General features: G+C 43.9%; 2 protein-coding genes and 4 non-coding genes across 6 annotated transcripts; 1 reads left to right on the forward strand and 5 right to left on the reverse strand.

Annotated features, from left to right (window-relative positions):
- Window positions 1-150: 150 nt before the first annotated feature.
- Window positions 151-6,844, reverse strand: RPL4 (ribosomal protein L4). The gene is made up of 10 exons (XM_030456680.1): window positions 6,766-6,844; window positions 5,131-5,302; window positions 3,481-3,587; window positions 3,068-3,206; window positions 2,130-2,254; window positions 1,631-1,760; window positions 1,076-1,232; window positions 822-905; window positions 511-631; window positions 151-414 (listed from the first exon to the last, which is right to left on the reverse strand). The coding sequence occupies exons 1-10, from the start codon at window positions 6,766-6,768 to the stop codon at window positions 223-225; spliced, it is 1,230 nt and encodes a 409-aa protein (XP_030312540.1). The 5' UTR covers window positions 6,769-6,844; the 3' UTR covers window positions 151-222.
- Window positions 1,513-1,583, reverse strand: LOC115598901. Its single transcript, XR_003988009.1, has one exon. It is a non-coding gene; the product is annotated as a small nucleolar RNA SNORD18 (small nucleolar RNA).
- LOC115598902 lies at window positions 1,836-1,903 on the reverse strand. Its single transcript, XR_003988010.1, has one exon. It is a non-coding gene; the product is annotated as a small nucleolar RNA SNORD18 (small nucleolar RNA).
- LOC115598896 lies at window positions 3,279-3,378 on the reverse strand. The gene has a single exon (XR_003988004.1). It is a non-coding gene; the product is annotated as a small nucleolar RNA SNORD16 (small nucleolar RNA).
- LOC115598900 lies at window positions 3,667-3,738 on the reverse strand. Its single transcript, XR_003988008.1, has one exon. It is a non-coding gene; the product is annotated as a small nucleolar RNA SNORD18 (small nucleolar RNA).
- Window positions 6,845-9,964: 3,120 nt separating the features above from the next.
- ZWILCH (zwilch kinetochore protein) lies at window positions 9,965-17,659 on the forward strand. The gene is made up of 16 exons (XM_030456682.1): window positions 9,965-10,047; window positions 10,134-10,252; window positions 10,889-11,085; window positions 11,527-11,597; window positions 11,836-11,991; window positions 12,218-12,289; window positions 12,610-12,703; window positions 13,515-13,570; window positions 13,671-13,779; window positions 14,733-14,812; window positions 15,040-15,196; window positions 15,710-15,738; window positions 16,125-16,261; window positions 16,533-16,628; window positions 16,718-16,836; window positions 17,453-17,659. The coding sequence occupies exons 1-16, from the start codon at window positions 10,024-10,026 to the stop codon at window positions 17,542-17,544; spliced, it is 1,608 nt and encodes a 535-aa protein (XP_030312542.1). The 5' UTR covers window positions 9,965-10,023; the 3' UTR covers window positions 17,545-17,659.
- Window positions 17,660-18,623: the final 964 nt, after the last annotated feature.

Here is an 18,623-nt window from a genome sequence, read left to right on the forward strand (position 1 = left end):
TTCTCTCTTCCTCCATCACAGAATGATTTAAGTGGGAAGGGATCTTAAAGCCCGTTCAGCCCCACCCACCCAGCGACACTTCTCCGGAGTTGTTTTTTGTCAAACGCGCTCGTGGAACTCTCACAAGAAAAGGGGAGGTGCAGAGGGGGCTCTGTTCCAACACCATTTATTGGTTGTAAACCCACAGCACAGCTCACTGGGAGATGAAGTCCTGCGCGGGGTTTACGCTTCAGCCTTGGCCTTGGCGGGCGCCTTGCCGGGGGTCTTGGTGGGGGTCTTGGCAGGGGTCTTGCCGGGGGTCTTGGCTGCGGTCTCAGCCTTGGGTGTGGCCTTGGGTGCGGCCTTGGGTGCAGCCGGGACCTTGGCCGCCAGCCTGGCCTTGGCCTTGGCTCTCTTCTCTTCCTTGATCTTGTGCTAAAAAAGACAAACAGAAACATGATCACCCATCATGGATGCAGCCTGAAGCACTGAACCCCACCTCAGCCGTCGCCGGCTCCCGCGCTGGCTCACGTTTTGGGCGTGGCGTAGGATGGTGTTGCGCCGCATTGTTTTGGCGTAGGGGTTCAACTTGATCATGATCCTCAGGTTCTTCAGAGGGTTCTTCTTCAGGACTCTACGGCGAATCTTCTTCCTGAAAAGCACAGACACGTTTGACCACCTCATTCCACCATCAGAATTTGTGCTCTTGACCTTTGGGGAGGTGCCAACTCCTCGTATTGATACCCAGAAAGAATCCCATCCCAAATCAGTTTTTTATCTCACCACAAAGCCTCGCACACTTGATAATGACTGAACAGACTTCTGTAAAGAAAACCCCTTACTTTGGAGCACGCAGAGCCTTCTGGATTTCCTGGCTTCTCATGATCCTTCCAATGTCCGTGTTGGTCATCTTGTGCATGGGCAAGCTGTGAAACCAACGTTTGTGGTGTCAGTTGGATGAGGAAACCACAGCTGATTCCATTCAAAGAGGTATTTACAAGTTCTAGGATGGTTTGTCTACCTCCCAACACCAGAACCTGTGAGCCCAATGGGTCGTTCTCCCCAGCCTGTTGCCTCTGGTTCTGGCTGTGCTTACTTGTAGTCGCTCTTGAGCGTGGCGGGTTTGCGCCAGGTGCCGTAGAGGTCGTCCAGCTTGCGGAAGGCGCTCTCTGTCCAAATGCAGAACCTCCCAACGTGGCCACCAGGAGCCAGTCTCAACAGGTTCAGCTTGTTAACATCCAGAAGAGTAATCCCTGTGGAAAAAGAAAGCCAAACCCAGCACTTTAATTTGTGACCGAAATCAAGGGATGCAAGATGATGCGCTGAACAGACGACAAAACACAAAGAGATGTGGGGTTGGGATGGTGAATTTTGGTGAATTTTTAGGAACCATCAGCCTTTCCCACCAAGAAACCTGGCAGCCTTGTTTTTAACTGCTCCAAGTGCAGTTTAGGGTTTACCAGGAAATCTGTTACAAGCATCCTCAACATCACCAAAACAGATCGTTAAGAACGAACCCATGAGCTACTTCAGCAAGTCAGAACTTCCACAAAATCATGTGTTTCAGAAACACGGACCAATGAAGTGGAATCTCATCATTCCAGGCCGTTTCCCAAAAAAACCAGGCAGTGTGTCCCCAAGCTGCAGTTACCTGGGATGTTCCGGAAAGCTCTGATGATGCCATTGTCCTCGTTGTAGATGATGCAGGGTCCCCTGCGCTGGATGCGGCGGCGGTTCCTCATTTTACCCTTCCCGGCCCTCATACGTTGGGAGGCATAAACCTATCCAACAGGGAACTTGTCAGCGTGCAAAACAGCCCCAATCCCACCAGATAGACATCAAAAAATAAACCTGCTTTTGTCAGAACTTCACAATCACCACTGCTTGTCTGAAACACGGACCAGTGAGAAGTTCATCATTCTTAAGTGTCAAAAAAAAATGTTACATGACACCAAACTGGAAACAACTGAATACAGAGTAAAGCAGCACAGCAAAAAATTAGTTTGGTTTTAATCTATTTTTATAGTTTTATGTAGTTTTGTTACCATGGGACTTCCAGCAGCATCAACTAAAACCAGAACTACTTGGATTTCCTACTGTAAAAGGAGAGAGATGAATCACCTCCTAAGAACACACCTTCAGAAACTCACCTTTTTGATGTCATTCCAAGCTTTCAACTTCTTCAGAAGGAGAACAGCTTCCTTGGTTTTCTTATAGCTCTCAACTTTGTCCTCAACAACCAGAGGAAGTTCTGGGATCTCCTCAATGCGGTGGCCTAGGAAGGATTTGACAAGACACCAAATTATCCCGACCTTGCCTGTAGGAATCCCTCAGGATTATATGATAAACAGCAGGAATTAAATTAATGCCCTAACATTCAGATGTAGTAACAATGGTAGTTTGGTATCAGTGGAATCTTAAGGGTCTGCCTGAGGCAGAACCTGCTGTACAGCCAGAAATATTAAGGAAAGCTTTGGCTTTTATGAACAGAAACCAAACTGAGTTTCAGTTTCCATAAACTACATGGACAACATTTGTGTCAGCAGTGCACAGAGAAGCCCCTCAGCAAAACTGAGCTTCCAATACCACGTAACTGTGAGGACTTTCCTGTGCTGAGCATAACAGTAATACCCCAAAACAGACACCTAAGAAGGGACTGCTTTTAAAACCTTTAAAAATTAATTTAGTTATCCACAAAAACTTTCTGGGTAACAGTGCAATAACTGCTCAGGACATGTAACTGCTCAGCCTACAGGAAGGCTGGAGATAGACTGTTTGCAAGAGCCTGGAGTGATGGGACAAGGAGAATGGTTTTATATTAGGAGTGGATTTAGACTGGATTTCAGGGAAAACTTCTTTACCCTAAGGATAGTGGAAAAATGGCTCAGGCTGCCCAGGGAGGTGGTTGAGACCTCATCCCTGGAGATATTCAAGGTGAGGCTTGAGTAGGCTCTGAGCAACCTGATCTGGTTGAGGGTGTCCCTGCAGGGGGGTTGGACTGGGTGACCTTTACAGATCCCTTCCAGCCTAAATTACTCAATGATTCTGTGTAGGGCTGTAGACAAACACTCAGAGACTGAGTCCCCACCTTTAGACATGACCAGTGCTGGGAGAGCACAGGCCGCCAGCGCAGAGCAGATGGCGTAACGCTTCTGAGCGATGTTGACTCTGCGGTGCCAGCGCCTCCAGGTCTTGGTTGGGGCAAACATGCGGCCTCCACGACACATCTATGGCACGGGGAGTTAAGAACAACCTTTTTGAAGCTCTTTTTTTAAAATTTAGGGTGACTCTGTCATCCTTGCTCAGTGTTCAGTGCTCGTCAGCCCTCTGCCCCAGCACACCGACAGCAGGCAACTGTCACCGGGCGCAGAGTCGGACGCAAATTACGACATCATGGCAAGCTGGTGTCATCACCAGACTCAAGATATCCACTGGTCACATTTCTGAGAGATTTTAAAACCTTTTTTCTGTTTGCTGGCAGCAGGAGCTATCAAAGGATACATTTCCAAAGGCCCCCTGGCCAGAGCGGTGAGTTCCACCACCTCGTACTCGAGGAATACGAGCGACAGCTCTGCCCGTGCCCCATGATTCAGCACTGGTCTGATGACCTGGAACAGAAAGGTGGCAATTCAGAGAGGGACAAAGTGACATTTTCATCAAGGCAAAGCCAGGCAGAATTCAGAAGCAGCAATCAGAACTTCCACTGTTATCATGTGTTTCAGAAACACGGACCAATGAAGTGGAATCTCATCATTTCAGCACAACAAAACTCTGAACCATATTAATGATCTGCTTAGGTCAGACTCAAGTACATTAATGTACCTACCAGACAGGGTGTGTAGGGAGAGGACAAGGGGAAATGGTTTAAAACTTGGAGAGATTAAAGTTAGACATTAAGAAAAATTCTTTAATCTGAGGGTGGTGAGACAGTGGCACAGGTTGTCCAGTTAAATTGTGGCTGCCCCCTCCCTGGCAGTGCTGAAGGTTGGATGGGGCTTGGAGCACCCTGGGCTGGTGGGAGGGGTCCCTGCCCATGCAGGGGGTTGGATCTGGATGGGCTTTAAGGTCCCTTCCAACCCAAACCATCCTTTGGTTCTGTGAATGAACTTTCCCAAACCTGACCCTCCACTCAGAGGCCTGATGTGGGAGTGCTGTTCCCAGTGGGTTAAAATTTTTCTGGAAAACAATTTCAGAAATAAATCTGAAAATGCACATTCCAGACACAAATCACCTGGGAAGCAGCAGCTCTTTGCACTTACAAGATGCTGAGGCAACTCTTAACAAATTCTGCAAAACTCTTAACTCATTTACAGAAGTTTCTTCTTGGTGAATGTCTCAGGGAAGTCCCACACAGTCCCCATGGAGAAGGGAGAGTGGAGCACAGCTTCTCACCACCTTTCTGCCTGACTCACTACCAGACATTTTGCATTTTTCCTGTAGATCTTTGAGGATCCAGGTACCACAATAGAGGAACACACATTTCATGTAAGACCCCAGACTACTTCTAGACTTCAAAAAACCCTCAGAACAATGAAGTAAGAATAACTTGTTTTTAAGAACAGTCCTTCAGAGTAATAAAACCCTACATTCCACTTCCCAATCAGACTTTTAATCACCTCAACCTTACAAAACCCCTCTGAGTGGCCTTAATGTCAACTCTAAAATGGTTCCAGTTTGAGCTTAGCTATTCCCTGAAGTCCCAGACTGATCCCCAGGAGCAGTCCTGTCCCTCCTGTGGGCTGGCCATACCTGCCAGCTCGCTGACAGCGCAGGGCTGCTGGTTGTTCACCACCTTTCTGCCTGACTCACTACCAGACATTTTGCATTTTTCCTGTAGATCCTTTAAGGACCCAGTCACCACAATACTTAGAGGAATACACATTTCATGGAAGACCCCAGACTACTTCTAGACTTCAAAAAACCCTCAGAACAATGAAGTAAGAATAACTTGTTTTTAAGAACAGTCCTTCAGAGTAATAAAACCCTACATTCCACTTCCCAATCAGACTTTTAATCACCTCAACCTTACAAAACCCCTCTGAGTGGCCTTAATGTCAACTCTAAAATGGTTCCAGTTTGAGCTTAGCTATTCCCTGAAGTCCCAGACTGATCCCCAGGAGCACTCCTGTCCCTCCTGTGGGCTGGCCATACCTGCCAGCTCGCTGACAGCGTAGGGCTGCCGGTTGTTCTTCCGCAGGTTGGTGTGAACGAAGTTCACGACGTCGGGGCGGATGGGAGCCTTGAAGACAGCAGGGAGGGTGACATTTTTCCCTGATGCTTCCCCCTTCTCGGAGTAGACGGAGATCAACGGCCGAGCACAAGCCTGGAAAAGGAATTAAAACCAAAGAAACCCCTTAAAGCCTCAAATCGGGTCAGTTGGTACCGGTTAAATCCATCAAATACTGCTCAGAACTCGCAGGCTGACTGACAGCAGGAAACGTCACTGAGCACTGGGAAGATGCAAATGACATCATGACAGGAATGATTTTCACTTAAAGAGCTCTCCACAGCTCAGTGCCCCTTCAGAACTTTGTGTCTGATGTGTAGAATTCAGCAGATTGAAGTCACTTGGGTAAAACGTGGCTAGAAGTGAAGCTCTGGGCTCTTCACTTACACCTTCTAAGCTACTCCCCATCTAAATCTTGAAAAAACACCATATAAAACTTCCCTGTGTTGATCAGTTGACCCAAGTTTTGTGATTTTGATTATGTTTATAAACCAAAATGCTATAACCAGCTCCTGCAATGCAAGCTAGAGACTCTTACTGACTATAAGCAAGCAAACTGTGTGTCCAAAGTAATTTCTTTCTAATGCCTGGACCCTCTAACAAGCCTTGGTGGCTCAAAATCTGTGAAGTGAAAAATTCCACTGCCAGCAGCATCAGTTTTCCTTTCAAAAAATTAAAAAAAACGCCAATAACCACGTGCTGATGTCAACAGCACCCTTTAAAAAGGAAACTTTTAGCATGATACTGTATTTGTTACTAAGTAATAGCTCATGGAAAGAGCACAGGCAAAGCATCTTCCTTCTCTTTCCCACTCAGTTAATTTCAGAAGAATATAAATAAGAAAAAAAAGCTAATATCAATGCATATATACTTGTACATCTGTTACTAGCAAGGTACTGACTCCTGGAGTTGGTGTTGAGACCCCAGCACAAGCAACAAACCTTAAAAGGCTGAAGGACCTAAGACACGATCTGAACTCTATTAGCAACAGAAACTGATGATTTCCAACCTGGTTTCAGACTAAGGCCTCTTAAAGCCTATTCCGGAATAACACAAGTTAATTAAGGAAAAAAAAAAAAAAAAAAAAAGAGAGAAAAAAAGAAAAAATGTTTTACAAAAACTTATACACTCAGCGTGGGCTCAAAAACCTTTCCGTCTGACTTCATTCAGCTTGACAGAAACACTTAAAGAAGATGAAAAAGCCCTGCCAGGAGGCAATACAGGCCCCATCACCCACGCTGCCCAAGGAAAGGGCGATATCAAGCTCAGCAAACCCACCTTTCTCCCGCCATCCCCTCTGCAGCCCTCCCGGGCCCCCCGCCATCCCTCTCCATCTCCCCACACCGGCTCCACGCGGCAGCCCCAGCGCTGAGGGCTCCAAGATGGCGGCCGCCCCGCTGCCTCACGCTTCCAGCCCTTGGGCTGCCCGCAGCACGGCTCTGCCCGCCAGATCCGGTCCCTATCGCTCTCGACCCACTCCCTACCCCAGGTCCCGGCAGCCCCGTCCCCTCCTGTCCTGCCCCGTCCCCTCTCTCCACTCTCCCCGGCCCCTGCCTCACCATGGCGGGGAGCGTCTCCTGCTCCCGCCCGTCCCCGCCGCAGCCCCGACCGGAAAAGGAAGCACTGAACCCTCTCCCTTCAGTATAACGAATGTCCTTCCGCAACCTCTCCGCCGATTTCTACCCTATCTCTGGACCGGTCCCGGTCCCATCCATCGGTGCGAGCTCCTTCGCGTACACTGTGCCTCGCGGTACCAATCCATCTCCTTTCGGCTGCCTTCGTTGTTCTCAGTCACCTCCTAAACCCGGGGACTCTTTTCCTGGCGGATGGATTCGGCGTGACGAGTCAGCGAGTCCCGCAGAAATTACAAAATTTTTAAAGATTATTCCTTATTTTTTTGTTCCCCAAGGGGAAAACGTTTCTCGAGATCAAACATTTACAACAAATGACATTCGAGAGTAGAAATTTTTATCTTTTTTGCCTGTTTTTCGGGAGCACCGCCCCGGATGTAGTGCCGGGGGGCGGGACAGGCGCGCAGTTCGGTTGTGGCGACGATGTCCGCGGAGCGCAGGCGGCGGGCGGCAGCTGAGCTGTATGGCTGCCTTCTCCGGTGGGTCGGGGGACTGTCCCTGCCTTCAGGGACCGCTCTGAGGGGGGCAACGGCTCCGGCGGGGAGGCTGCTGAGGCGAGGGGGTTTCTGAGGCGGGAGGGCTGCTGAGGCGGCGAGGCTGCTGAGGCGGGGAGGCTGCTGAGGGGGGGAGGCTGCTGAGGCGAGAGGGGCTGCTGAGGCGGGGAGGCTGCTGAGGCGGGGGGGCTGCTGAGGCGGGGGGGCTGCTGAGGCGGGGAGGCTGCTGAGGGGGGGAGGCTGCTGAGGCGAGAGGGGCTGCTGAGGCGGGGAGGCTGCTGAGGGGGGGAGGCTGCTGAGGTGAGGGGGCTTCTTAGGCAAGGGGGGCTGCTGAGGCGAGTGGGGCTGCTGAGGCGAGTGGGGCTGCTGAGGCGAGTGGGGCTGCTGAGGCGAGTGGGGCTGCTGAGGCGGGGAGGCTGCTGAGGCGGGGAGGCTGCTGAGGCGGGGAGGCTGCTGAGGCGAGGGGAGGCTGCTGAGGCGGGAGGGCTGCTGAGGCGAGGGGGTTTCTGAGGCGGGGAGGCTGGTGAGGCGAGTGGGGCTGGTGAGGCGAGTGGGGCTGGTGAGGCGAGTGGGGCTGGTGAGGCGAGTGGGGCTGGTGAGGCGAGTGGGGCTGGTGAGGCGAGGGGAGGCTGCTGAGGCGAGGGGAGGCTGCTGAGGCGAGGGGAGGCTGCTGAGGCGAGGGGAGGCTGCTGAGGCGAGGGGAGGCTGCTGAGGCGGGGAGGCTGCTGAGGGGGGGAGGCTGCTGAGGCGAGAGGGGCTGCTGAGGGGGGGAGGCTGCTGAGGTGAGGGGGCTGCTGAGGCGAGTGGGGCTGCTGAGGCGAGTGGGGCTGCTGAGGCGAGTGGGGCTGCTGAGGCGGGGAGGCTGCTGAGGCGGGGAGGCTGCTGAGGCGGGGGGGCTGCTGAGGCGGGGAGGCTGCTGAGGCGGGGAGGCTGCTGAGGGGGGGAGGCTGCTGAGGCGAGGGGAGGCTGCTGAGGCGGGAGGGCTGCTGAGGCGAGGGGGTTTCTGAGGCGGGGAGGCTGGTGAGGCGAGTGGGGCTGGTGAGGCGAGTGGGGCTGCTGAGGCGAGGGGAGGCTGCTGAGGCGAGGGGGTTTCTGAGGCGGGGAGGCTGGTGAGGGGAGGGGGTTTCTGAGGCGAGGGGGCTTCTTAGGCAAGAGGGGCTGCTGAGGCGGGGAGGCTGCTGAGGCGGGGAGGCTGCTGAGGCGGGGAGGCTGCTGAGGCGGGGAGGCTGCTGAGGCGGGGAGGCTGCTGAGGCGAGGGGGCTGCTGAGGCAAGAGGGTCTGCTGGGGTGAGTGGGTCTGCTGGGGCGAGGGGGGCTGGTGAGGCATGGAGCATGGATTTGCGTCGTTTTATTTTATGCAGCGAAGCTTATTGTTTGATGAGAATACAGAGAAAATAAACCTACGTGCCTTAACGTTTTGTTTTCTTTCAGAATATATGAAGAAGGAAGGGAAAGTCTCCCTGAAAATCCGTATCCCTTTGAGGTAAAAATATATATATATATGTGCAAATGCAGTCACGATACTTGAATCTATGTATTTAAAGCATGCAGCCGTTAATCTACAGCTGAGATAAGTGTGGGGATCTCGCTTAAAAGGCAACTTTTACCTCAGGAATGCCTCTGTGGAGCTGCCTCTACCTCAGAGGGGAGGAGACCCTGAGGGCCGCCCGCCTTCGCCTCCCTGCTGGCTCCTGCCTTCCCCCTGATTTTTTGCACCTGTTATCAATTTACTTGTGTTAAATAATTAAGAGGACCAAGTACAGGTGAGGGTGGAGGCTGTGTGAGGTGGGTTGCTTGATCTGTGGTTTGGCTGCTGCTCTCGGGCTGTTTTCATGCAGGTAATCTTCGAACTTGCACTTTCTGATGGTGAATTTTATATCTGAGTAGTTTTATAAGGAATGGGTTATCTGTATGAACACAGTGATTGCTTCTAAGTGGCTTTTGGAACATAGGAGTGGCTGCAAAATCTCTGAGGCTGTTTGGTTGTATTAATCTTGGGATTTTGTGGAAGTTTGATAACAATTTGAAAATAAAATTAGGGGGTTAATTCAATATGTAGTCATGTAACCAACAGAGAAGATGTGAAGAATCAAGCAATGCTTCTTTTATGTGGGAAAAGCCTAAATTAAGATTGATACCCCTTTGTTCTTGAGAATAGGGTTAAGTTGTTTAATGTCTCCAGTGTTTAAAGGTCTTGTGAGACATTCAGAGAGCAAATCAATTGGTATTTAATGTTATTTTAAATGAGTATTCTCCATCTCTAAGATACCTAATGACTGCAGTCATGAGTTGACAATGATCCCTCATATCTCAGTTTGTCTGTGGTTTCTGTTCATTGAACCAAACCTCAGTTTCTCACAGAACTTACATTTTAGAGATGAAATTTGCCTTGTGGGTTTGTTAAAAATTGCTGCATTTTCACAGCTGATTTGATTCAACCTATGACATGCAGTAAGTGTACTCCTGAAGTAAGAAAGCCTTATGTTCATGAATGGTTACAATAAAGCTGGAAAATGGTTTGTGGAATTAGTTAATTTTGCAATTCGTGGTATGAAAATTGCTGAAATGCAGCAGTAGTGTATTAAAAAGTTGATTGGTTTTGTGTTTTTTTTTTTTTCCAGACTGATGTAGAGATCTGTTTGATTGATGGGAGTTGCAAAAGTCCTATTGAAAGGTTTTGGAATGGAAACAATATGATATATATTTTGCAGAAAGCAGTAAGTGTCTCATTAAAAAAATATATTCTAGGCTTTTGAATTCCCATCTTGCAGTTTTTTTACTTCTCTGTGTGTTTCTCTTAAAGAGACACAATGAAGAAAGTGACCCAATGGATGAATCCAAACCAGATGATGCTATTTATGCCTCTGAGCTTTTATCAAAGGAGAGTTCTGGGCCAGTTGCTCTTTCTGTCAGAAGAGCAAAGTAAGTTCTGCCTCCCAGTATGGTATAATTTTCTTTTGCCACTTTTGTCTCTCTTAATATTCAGAACCTGTATTATTTTCAGTCCCCCTCCAAATTGCCTTAGTGAGGAGCTGTGACCATTTTCCATCCTGCAAAATGGCTCCCCCTGACTAAAAGTATTCCTAAATTCAAGGTACTGGAGAAAAACCTGTGAGCTGCCCTGTTAAGTTGATGGGACTGGCTGGGTGTGGGTGAGCAAGAAAGCTTACTGAGACTTTTTTGTAAGGCTTCTGTTTAAAAAAAAAAAAGCTATAATATATGAATGGGGTCTTTGGCTCTCAGTAAAATACCAAGGTATGGTAGTAAACCATGGTGACTGTTTGCTTAACTAACTTATCCCTTTAACATGCTTAAAATGGAAAATTTAGTTGTGATTTTAAAAGAGTTTATTAAATATATTCTCATTTATGCTATCTTTTTATTTATCCTCCTTTGTGACTTCACTATTCTACATGTAAAAAGATTATAATCCTTTATTCTCTGTGTCAAACTATCTGATATCTGCTAATGAAGTATGCTAGATGGGCTTTAATTTTTGTGTAAGAGCTGGATTTAGCTCTGCTTGCTGACATCTCTTCTGCCTGTTCACATTTGTAGGCAGTTGATTTCCTTGTATACAATGGCACAAAATCCAAACATGACCCACTTGAAGATGAGTGAACAGGTTGTGCTTCCACCCCTTTGGATAAGGTGTGATGGTTCTGATCCTGAACGAACTTGTTGGCTTGGAGCTGAGCCTCTCAAAGCTGGAAACAAAATCACAGGAATCAATTTCCATATGGTTACATGTGATGGTAAGGTGATAGTGTTGCACATAAAGGTGTTTGAGGAAGGCTTAAAAACCTGGTGATATTGATGTAGTGATGCCATCTTTGTCCTTGTTGTGGTACTGGTACTGTTTGTTGCAAAAAACAAAAGGATTTTAGCCCAGGTGGAGCCAATAACTTTTTAGTATTCCTAATGCATCAGTATCTGTCCAGACCCTCTTTTACCCAGGTGCAATAAATTAGCTAATTTAAATTGCTGCTATTCAGCTGCTTGTAGAGGTACTCACACTGCTTTTAACAGCAGCTCAGGTATCAGTATGGGAAATAAAAAGAATGTCTGCTTTCTAAAGGACAGCATGAGTTGTACTTGGAGTATTTGAGACTTAATTTTATGTGCAAATTGGATTTGTCAGATGGTTGGGGTTTTTTTTTTTGATTCTTGCTTTTCTCCTCTCCTAGGTCCTACAGCTGATAAAACCTGTTTTGCAAATCTGGAAGAGCTGAAAATGGCACATAAAATGAAACACCACTCATCTGTTGTAGGTTTTTATAGTTTATGCCTCTAAGTTTAAAAACTCTGGGTCTGGATTTCTATATTCTATTTTTATTCTATAGTATAATAATCTCTTTTGAAGTACCATTTGAACTCCCTGGATTGTAATGCATTTGTCTGATATTAAACCTATTTGTGTGTGTGTCAAATGCTTTTAAAAATATTTTGCATGTGTGTAAAGTAACTGGTGCCTTGCCTCTTTTCTTTAAATCTGTTCATTCAAGGTGATGACAAAAGGGTTTGCTCAGTATGAACTTATTCAAGCTGCTGCAATAGAGGACACAATTGCAGAATCTAAAAGCAATATATATGTTGATATCACATGGAACACTGTAGAGAAGATTCTGGAGACACCCCCACTGATTTCAGCTGCTACACTGGTAAATCAAGAAGGAGAAAACCCAACTCAAACACTTTGCATGCTTTACATCATGAGTAAAGGATAAAATAAATTGCCTCTTGGCATTTGTGTTTAATTATTCTTTAAACAACACAGTGTGTTCATAATCTGGATTATAAATTATGCTCATATACATTTCACTAATGACAATTTTAGGATATTTGATTGGAAAGTTTGAAACTGACTTAAATGTCTGGAACTTTCAGAATATCACACTGGAGTCTGGGGACCCCAGAAGTCCTGTGTATCAGCTCTACAGGGAACTGCAGTTCCTCCTTGTAAGTATAAGTGGGAAATCCCATTTTCAGATTTACATGGAGTAGTGCTTTTATGTGTTAATAATTTACTTTATTTAACACTTCATCAGCTGTTTCAAAGGTAACTTTAAGCTTTTAGTTTAGAATAAACTTGGAGTTCAATTTTAGGAATTTTAAGTACAAATGGGACAGTTTATATACACCAGAGTCAGGAAATCCCAGAAGTTTCTAAGTCCATGGTTAGCTGCACAGAGAGAGATGGAGAAGTTGAGTCCATTTTGAACTGTGATGTGCAGAATGAGAACTGATCTCTGCTGCTTTGATTTTCTTGCTGCATTTAGGCTTTGGCTGAAGGTTTGAAGACAGGTGTGACTGAGTGGCCTGAGCCCTTAGAATCTGAATCAGCTGTTGAACTGGTCCAGGAATTCCTGTCTGGTAATTACTGGGAGAAGGGGGTGTTACTTCTCAGAGAAATAAAAGGAAATTCCACGTTCTGTTTTTAAAGTATTAGAAGTACTTGTTCTGACTGATAAGGTAGTTAAATAGGTTAATCAATACATCTCTGTCACTTTTCTTTGTCCTGCTTTCTTGTAATAATTATATCTGTATAAAATGACACAGTTGTGTTTAAAACAACTGGGAAAGTTCTGGATTTGTCTTTCAAGTTACCTGACATACACAAGAATTTCTAAACCTGCTGGTGGAAAACCAATGCTTCAATGACATCTTCAAATGAATCATTGTTGTGAAGAAGTTATTTCTTGTCAGAAGTTTTAGATATTGTGGAAAAAAATCTAAAGAAGGAATCAGACATAGGGATGCACCAAGAGGTTTTCAAATGCAGCTGTGAATTTCTTTAGTATGTGGCTAAAAGTTGGGCAAAAAACAGGCAGGAAGTTTCTCTGAGAAAAGCATCTGGAAGAAAACCAGAGACACTTATGGGACCACCTACTACCCCTTATGCTTGCACCCTGGAACTTAAAAAGTTAATATTTAGATAAAAGAACGTGGTGAAGGCAAATATGGGGAAAATGTTTAGCTTATAATAAAAAAAAATTAAAATTGTATTTTCAGACTATATCCTGACTCAGTAAAACCAATTTTAAAATGAATAAATTTTGTCAATTAGCTCTCAGTGTATTTGTTAATTATGGTGTGCCTGGGGATTTATACAATAGGTTTGCTGATATTTGGTGTTTTTTTTTATACAGAGGTGAACTATTTGGTTTTTCTCCTTCTCTACTAGATTTAAAGAAGAAGCTGGATGGATATTGTATATCTGGAAACAGCCCTGAAGCAGAGGTATGAGCAGTTTCCAACAAACTGTCATCTTGTTTCCCTTAGGAAACAGTGCCTTTGAATCTTGGACATTCTTTCTTATTTAATACAAACAAACTTTCAGAAAATCAAGTGTGACACAGCAGCAGTGGACAGTTCAATAAAATCAATCTTCACTGAGCGAGGAGACCTGGATTTTGCTGAGCAGTTATGGTGCAAAATGAGAAGTAAGTGTATTTTTTTGCCCCATTTTCCTTTAATCTTTCAGGTATCTGTACCTATTAAACTGCATTCCTTGCTCAGGGAAATGGATAGGAATTTCTTTGAGTTTTAAGGACTGATCAGCACTTAAAAAAACTTATGAACAGGCTTTTTCTTAAAAAGAATTAATTTTAGGTATGCAAGATTATTTCCTAAGATTCCTTACAAAATAGAAAGCTTGACCAGTATCCAGTAGGAGATAGATTCCATTTTATTTGATTGGAAAAGGTACTAAACAACCTCTCTAAAACTGAAACCTTTATAAAATTCTCTTTCTAGATTTGAAAGGACAACTTTTAAGTTGATTAAAAACAATTTTATCATACTTGTAATATCCCTCACTGTACTTCACGTTATTTATTGCCATCTTTTTCAGATTTAACTTCTGTTAAGCTGTTCTGGAGATGATTTTAACTCCTTTCTGTTGGAGGGATGCAGTGTGTAACTTTTATGACCCTTTCATCCCCATTAGTGCAACCACTGTTAAGTTTGACTGGAAACTAGCTAGCAGTGTCAGCTCCACAGGCTTGTGTCTTGCTTAGGAAGCAGTTAGTTGAATAAATACATACTAATAATTCATATTTTAGATAAATGCTGTCCAGTTAATTTATGAAATATGTTGTGCTGCAATGTACATAGAGAAAATGTAGCCAAAAAGTGTTGTACATCAATCTGCTGCTGCCATATGTTGTTCTCTAGCAGTCATATACAGCTCAGTGGTCTCTTTTGATCATTATTGCTTTAGAATAACCCATTTTTAAGCCAGGATATGGGAAACTTAACAAAAAGCAGTGCAGTCTGTCATGCCAGCTGTCATTCTTTGAGGGGGTTGGTTCTTGCCAGTCTGTGTTGGCCTATTACTGCCTGAACAGCTGGAGAGCAAGCCTGGATTGATAAATAAAATGTTGCATCTCTCTTTCTTAAGGTGTCACTTCCTATCAGGAGCTGATAGAGTGTTTCACACTGATCCTAAAATCCTTGGAACATGGTGAGATACAGCCATGGGTATGTATTTGTATTTCACAATCAAAGTTTTGAGTTGTGTCAAGTAGAGAGCAGTTCTTAGCTGCTCATTTCTGTTGTGTTGTCTGAAAACTGCTTTCACGTGTCACAGTGTTCCTGTGTTTCCTTGGTACTTTACTTCTAAACAACTTTTTGTACACAGTTACATCACAAGAAAGTAATGAGTAATGTAAAGGATTTTTAGATTTAAAAGGACTTTTAATTTTTAGATTCATCAAGGGAGTAGCAGTTTGCTGAGTAAATTGATTCAGCAGTCTTATCATGGGAAGATAGAGGCCATTTCCCTCAGTGGCATCACTCCAATTCAAATGCTCTTGGAGATTGGTTTGGATAAGATGAAGAAGGATTATGTCAGTTTTTTCATTGGTAAGCTTGGTATCTGTTAACATGATTAGAATTCTATGTTTCAGTTGTATAAGGTTTAATTTTTTTTTTAAACCATTGGGGCTTTGTTTTCAGTATGACAGCTTTAGTTTTTGGCTGAATCTGTGGTAGGGAGGTTGTGTTTTCCTGTTAGCCACTTCTTTTTCCCTCTTCTCCATTTCTTGATTGCTTTTTTTTTTGGTTTGTCAGGCTGTGTTTCATTTGGGGTTTGATTTTGACTATTTTAAACCCCTATATCCCAAGGAGGGGGATTGTCTCAGAGAACATGGTGGGTTCTTTCAGTGTGAATCCTTGGTAAATAAGGGAATGTCTTTACCATGCCCCTTGGCAGGGTTTTTCTTGCTTTAAATGAGTAATATCAATACATAACATTGCAGTCCCAGTGACTTTGTGCTTTCCTTTGGTAGAATTCCATTTGCTTGCCTGAATGTTGCTCATATTTAATCTGACACCATGCATTAAATGTTAATTATTCCCTCCCTCTTCATTTTACAGGCCAGGAACTTGCAACATTAACCTACTTGGTGAGATGCCTTCTTGTTTTTTTTCCTTAAACTCTGAAAGCAGTTTGAAGTAGAGTGCACTTAGCTGGTGGTGGGATGAAAGTCATATCATTCCTATAAGCTGTGAAACTGAGTTGTAGATGATGAGGATGAACAGTGTGCTGCAGAAATAGCATGTTGTTTCCTTTTTATCTGTTATTTCCTAGGTATCTGGTATGGGTTGTCAGGAAGGACAGAGAACCTTTGTTCTTAACTTAATAGCATGGAAGTTCTGACTCTGTTGGGCCCTTCTTAAAATGTTGGCTTCATAAAAGAAACAGGGAAATTATTTTAGTAAACTGAGGGTGCATTGTTTGTCTGTAGAAACTGGGTGTCCAGTTAAGAGCAGGAGCTCTTTGTTGTTCCAGGATTACTTCATTTCCACATCAGTAGATCTACAAGAACAAGTTCATCGTGTTCAAAAGCTTCACCATATGCTGGAAATAATGGTCAGCTGTACAGTCTTACTTCAGTTTAAACATGAGAACCTCTTCCCTCTGACACAGTAATGATTTGATTTTTACTTCTTGCTCTTTAAATGATAGTAATAAATAGATCCTCTTTGACAGATGTGAAGAAAAAAGCACCTCCTCTTAATGTTGATTATCAGACTGCAGAAATAGCAGTTGGATCTTCCTGATAAATTTTGTTTTGTGACTAGAATTGGAAAAAAAAGTGGAAAATACAGTCTGAGAGTGCAGTTTGGCACAAGTTTTATGCAGTGTTGCACAAGCATTTCTCCAAAAAGGTTACTAACTGGTTGATTCCTGTTGTAGGATCTGCATGAAGTATTATAAGGAAAACCCTCTTAATGAGCAGCATGAGTTTCAACTGCCAGTCAGACCAGCACTTGTCAAGAAGTTCTACCAAAAGTAAGGGCAACTTTGATTTCTGCAGCATTAAAACTCAGATGTGACTGAACTCTTGACTGAATTGGGTTATTCCTTGGTTATTCTACCAGTGATCACCCAGAAGTATGGAAGGTGGATGTAAGTAGTGGGCATGGACAGAAAGAGGTTAAAACAACATGGCAAGTTAGTTCACACCCTCCAGTTGAGCACATGACATCAAACAGCTCAGGTAAGGAATATTTGGGGTGAAATGAAATAATGAAAATACACATCTCAAATTTGTGTAGGAGGTTTGGTGGATCTGGAGTTTTTCTGACATCTCTTCAGCAAAAGCAAGACAATGTTTGGACTTAATAAAAGGGTGTGAGATGGTATTAGTAGAATGGAAAACATTTTCAGAAACTGACTCTGCCTTCTCACTTATGCTGAGTTCTGGTTTTAGATTTTAAATGACAAAATGGTCCCAAATATGACATAGTTGTAAAGAATTTTGCATTATTTCTTATAAATTATTTCTAAAAGCTTTGCCAGTGTATCTGAGAATGGGTTTGAAGAGATTTACCTGGTAGTGACTGCTGGCCTTGGGTCAGAGGAGCAGAAAAAGTGAAAAAGCATAAGAATGGGGAGGAGTTAAACATATATAGACTGGTATAGAAATAATTGGTCCTTTTGGGGTGAGGTTTGATACAGGGTAAAGCTTTGGTAAAGCTTTCTTGTCCTCAGGTTTTGCAGTTGAGTGCTGCTTTCACTAAAGTTGTGAAACCAGTTCTTGAAGCTGTCAGGTGACTTAATTGCTACAAAGTAAGAGCAGTGGCTAATCCCATCTTTTGCCTTTCTCTGCACAGGTCTCTTTTCGGATTCCACAGTTAATGGAAACACTGAAGAAAGAATGTATTTTATTTCAATGGCTAAGTGCAGTCAGGTGCATTTCATGTAAATGCAAGTTGCTCTGCAGGCAGGCACTTGAAAGGTACAGTAAAGGGGAAAGTTCAGTGTTCAAGGTGTCCCAACAGATTCAGAAGCACTCTTGGATTTGAAGAAGAATCCATTTTACCCAGTTATTTACTTTGGTATACCTGAAGTTTGACATGCACAGCCATAACTTATCCATAACTAACTGTTTATAAATGTGCAATTATGAATGTACAGTATAATTATTTTGAAAATATAGTAGATATTTTTTGTTGGTATATTTACATTGAATAAAGTTCTGCACTTTGGGGTTTTAAATTTTATTTTTATTTATTAAGAATGCAATCAGACACTGTTCAAAGTTTATCTTCACCCAACAAAGCAAGCAACATTCTCTTCTTTTCCTGGTGTCAAGTGACATTTCACCATCCACGTGTCTTTGTAAAGCTTCTCATTCAGGACATTGGGAACTTCTGACCACTTGGTTTTCTTTTCCCTGTATTTGTATTTTGGAATATTCCTGGATTCACTTCTCTTCTACACTGCATAGTGTAATGTGTTCTGGTTAACTACTCTGAGACAAATGTTTTGCATAAAAAAACTTTATTGATAAGTAAGAATAAGGAAAATCCAAATGTTCCTGCTTTTTAAAAGCTACAAATTCATAGCATTTCTCATTTTATTTCAGTAAATATTGTTTCTTATTCCTTTTTTTAGCACTCCATCTTACTAGCTTACTTTAATGGTTAAAGCTTTTGGGTTTATGTCCTGCTGCTCTGCATTCAGTATATACACAGGCAGCCTTGGAACAAATGCAAGCTAAATAGGGAAATTTTGTTGCTTTGCTTTGGAGGAATAATATCAAGCACAGCAGAATGGCAAATACAGCCAGATGGCCATAGTCTGGAACAAGGCTTCTCTCACTGTGTACTTGTTCCTATCTGCAGTAGAAATTATATTTGAGGTGGACAGTTTCATTCTGGAAGTGCTTGGATTACTTAACAATGCACATTTCTCTGTGTGATATGAAGTTGCATGAGGTAAACTCAGTTTCCTGTAAACAAAACTAGAGAGAAAAGTTCTTGGGTTAAATCTGACCCAGTT

Source organism: Calypte anna, chromosome 10 (genome assembly GCF_003957555.1).
Source record: "Calypte anna isolate BGI_N300 chromosome 10, bCalAnn1_v1.p, whole genome shotgun sequence".
Taxonomy (NCBI): Eukaryota; Metazoa; Chordata; class Aves; order Apodiformes; family Trochilidae; genus Calypte; species Calypte anna.

Coding starts and splice junctions, on each gene's coding strand:
- RPL4 (XM_030456680.1), bottom strand. Junction 1,761..2,129: donor CTTGGAATGACATCAAAAAG/GTGAGTTTCTGA, acceptor CCTGTTGGATAG/GTTTATGCCTCCCAACGTAT. Junction 415..510: donor TCCTACGCCACGCCCAAAAC/GTGAGCCAGCGC, acceptor TGTCTTTTTTAG/CACAAGATCAAGGAAGAGAA.
- ZWILCH (XM_030456682.1), top strand. CDS start 10,024: ATGATATATATTTTGCAGAAAGCA. Junction 12,290..12,609: donor GGGAACTGCAGTTCCTCCTT/GTAAGTATAAGT, acceptor TGCTGCATTTAG/GCTTTGGCTGAAGGTTTGAA. Junction 16,837..17,452: donor CATGACATCAAACAGCTCAG/GTAAGGAATATT, acceptor TTCTCTGCACAG/GTCTCTTTTCGGATTCCACA.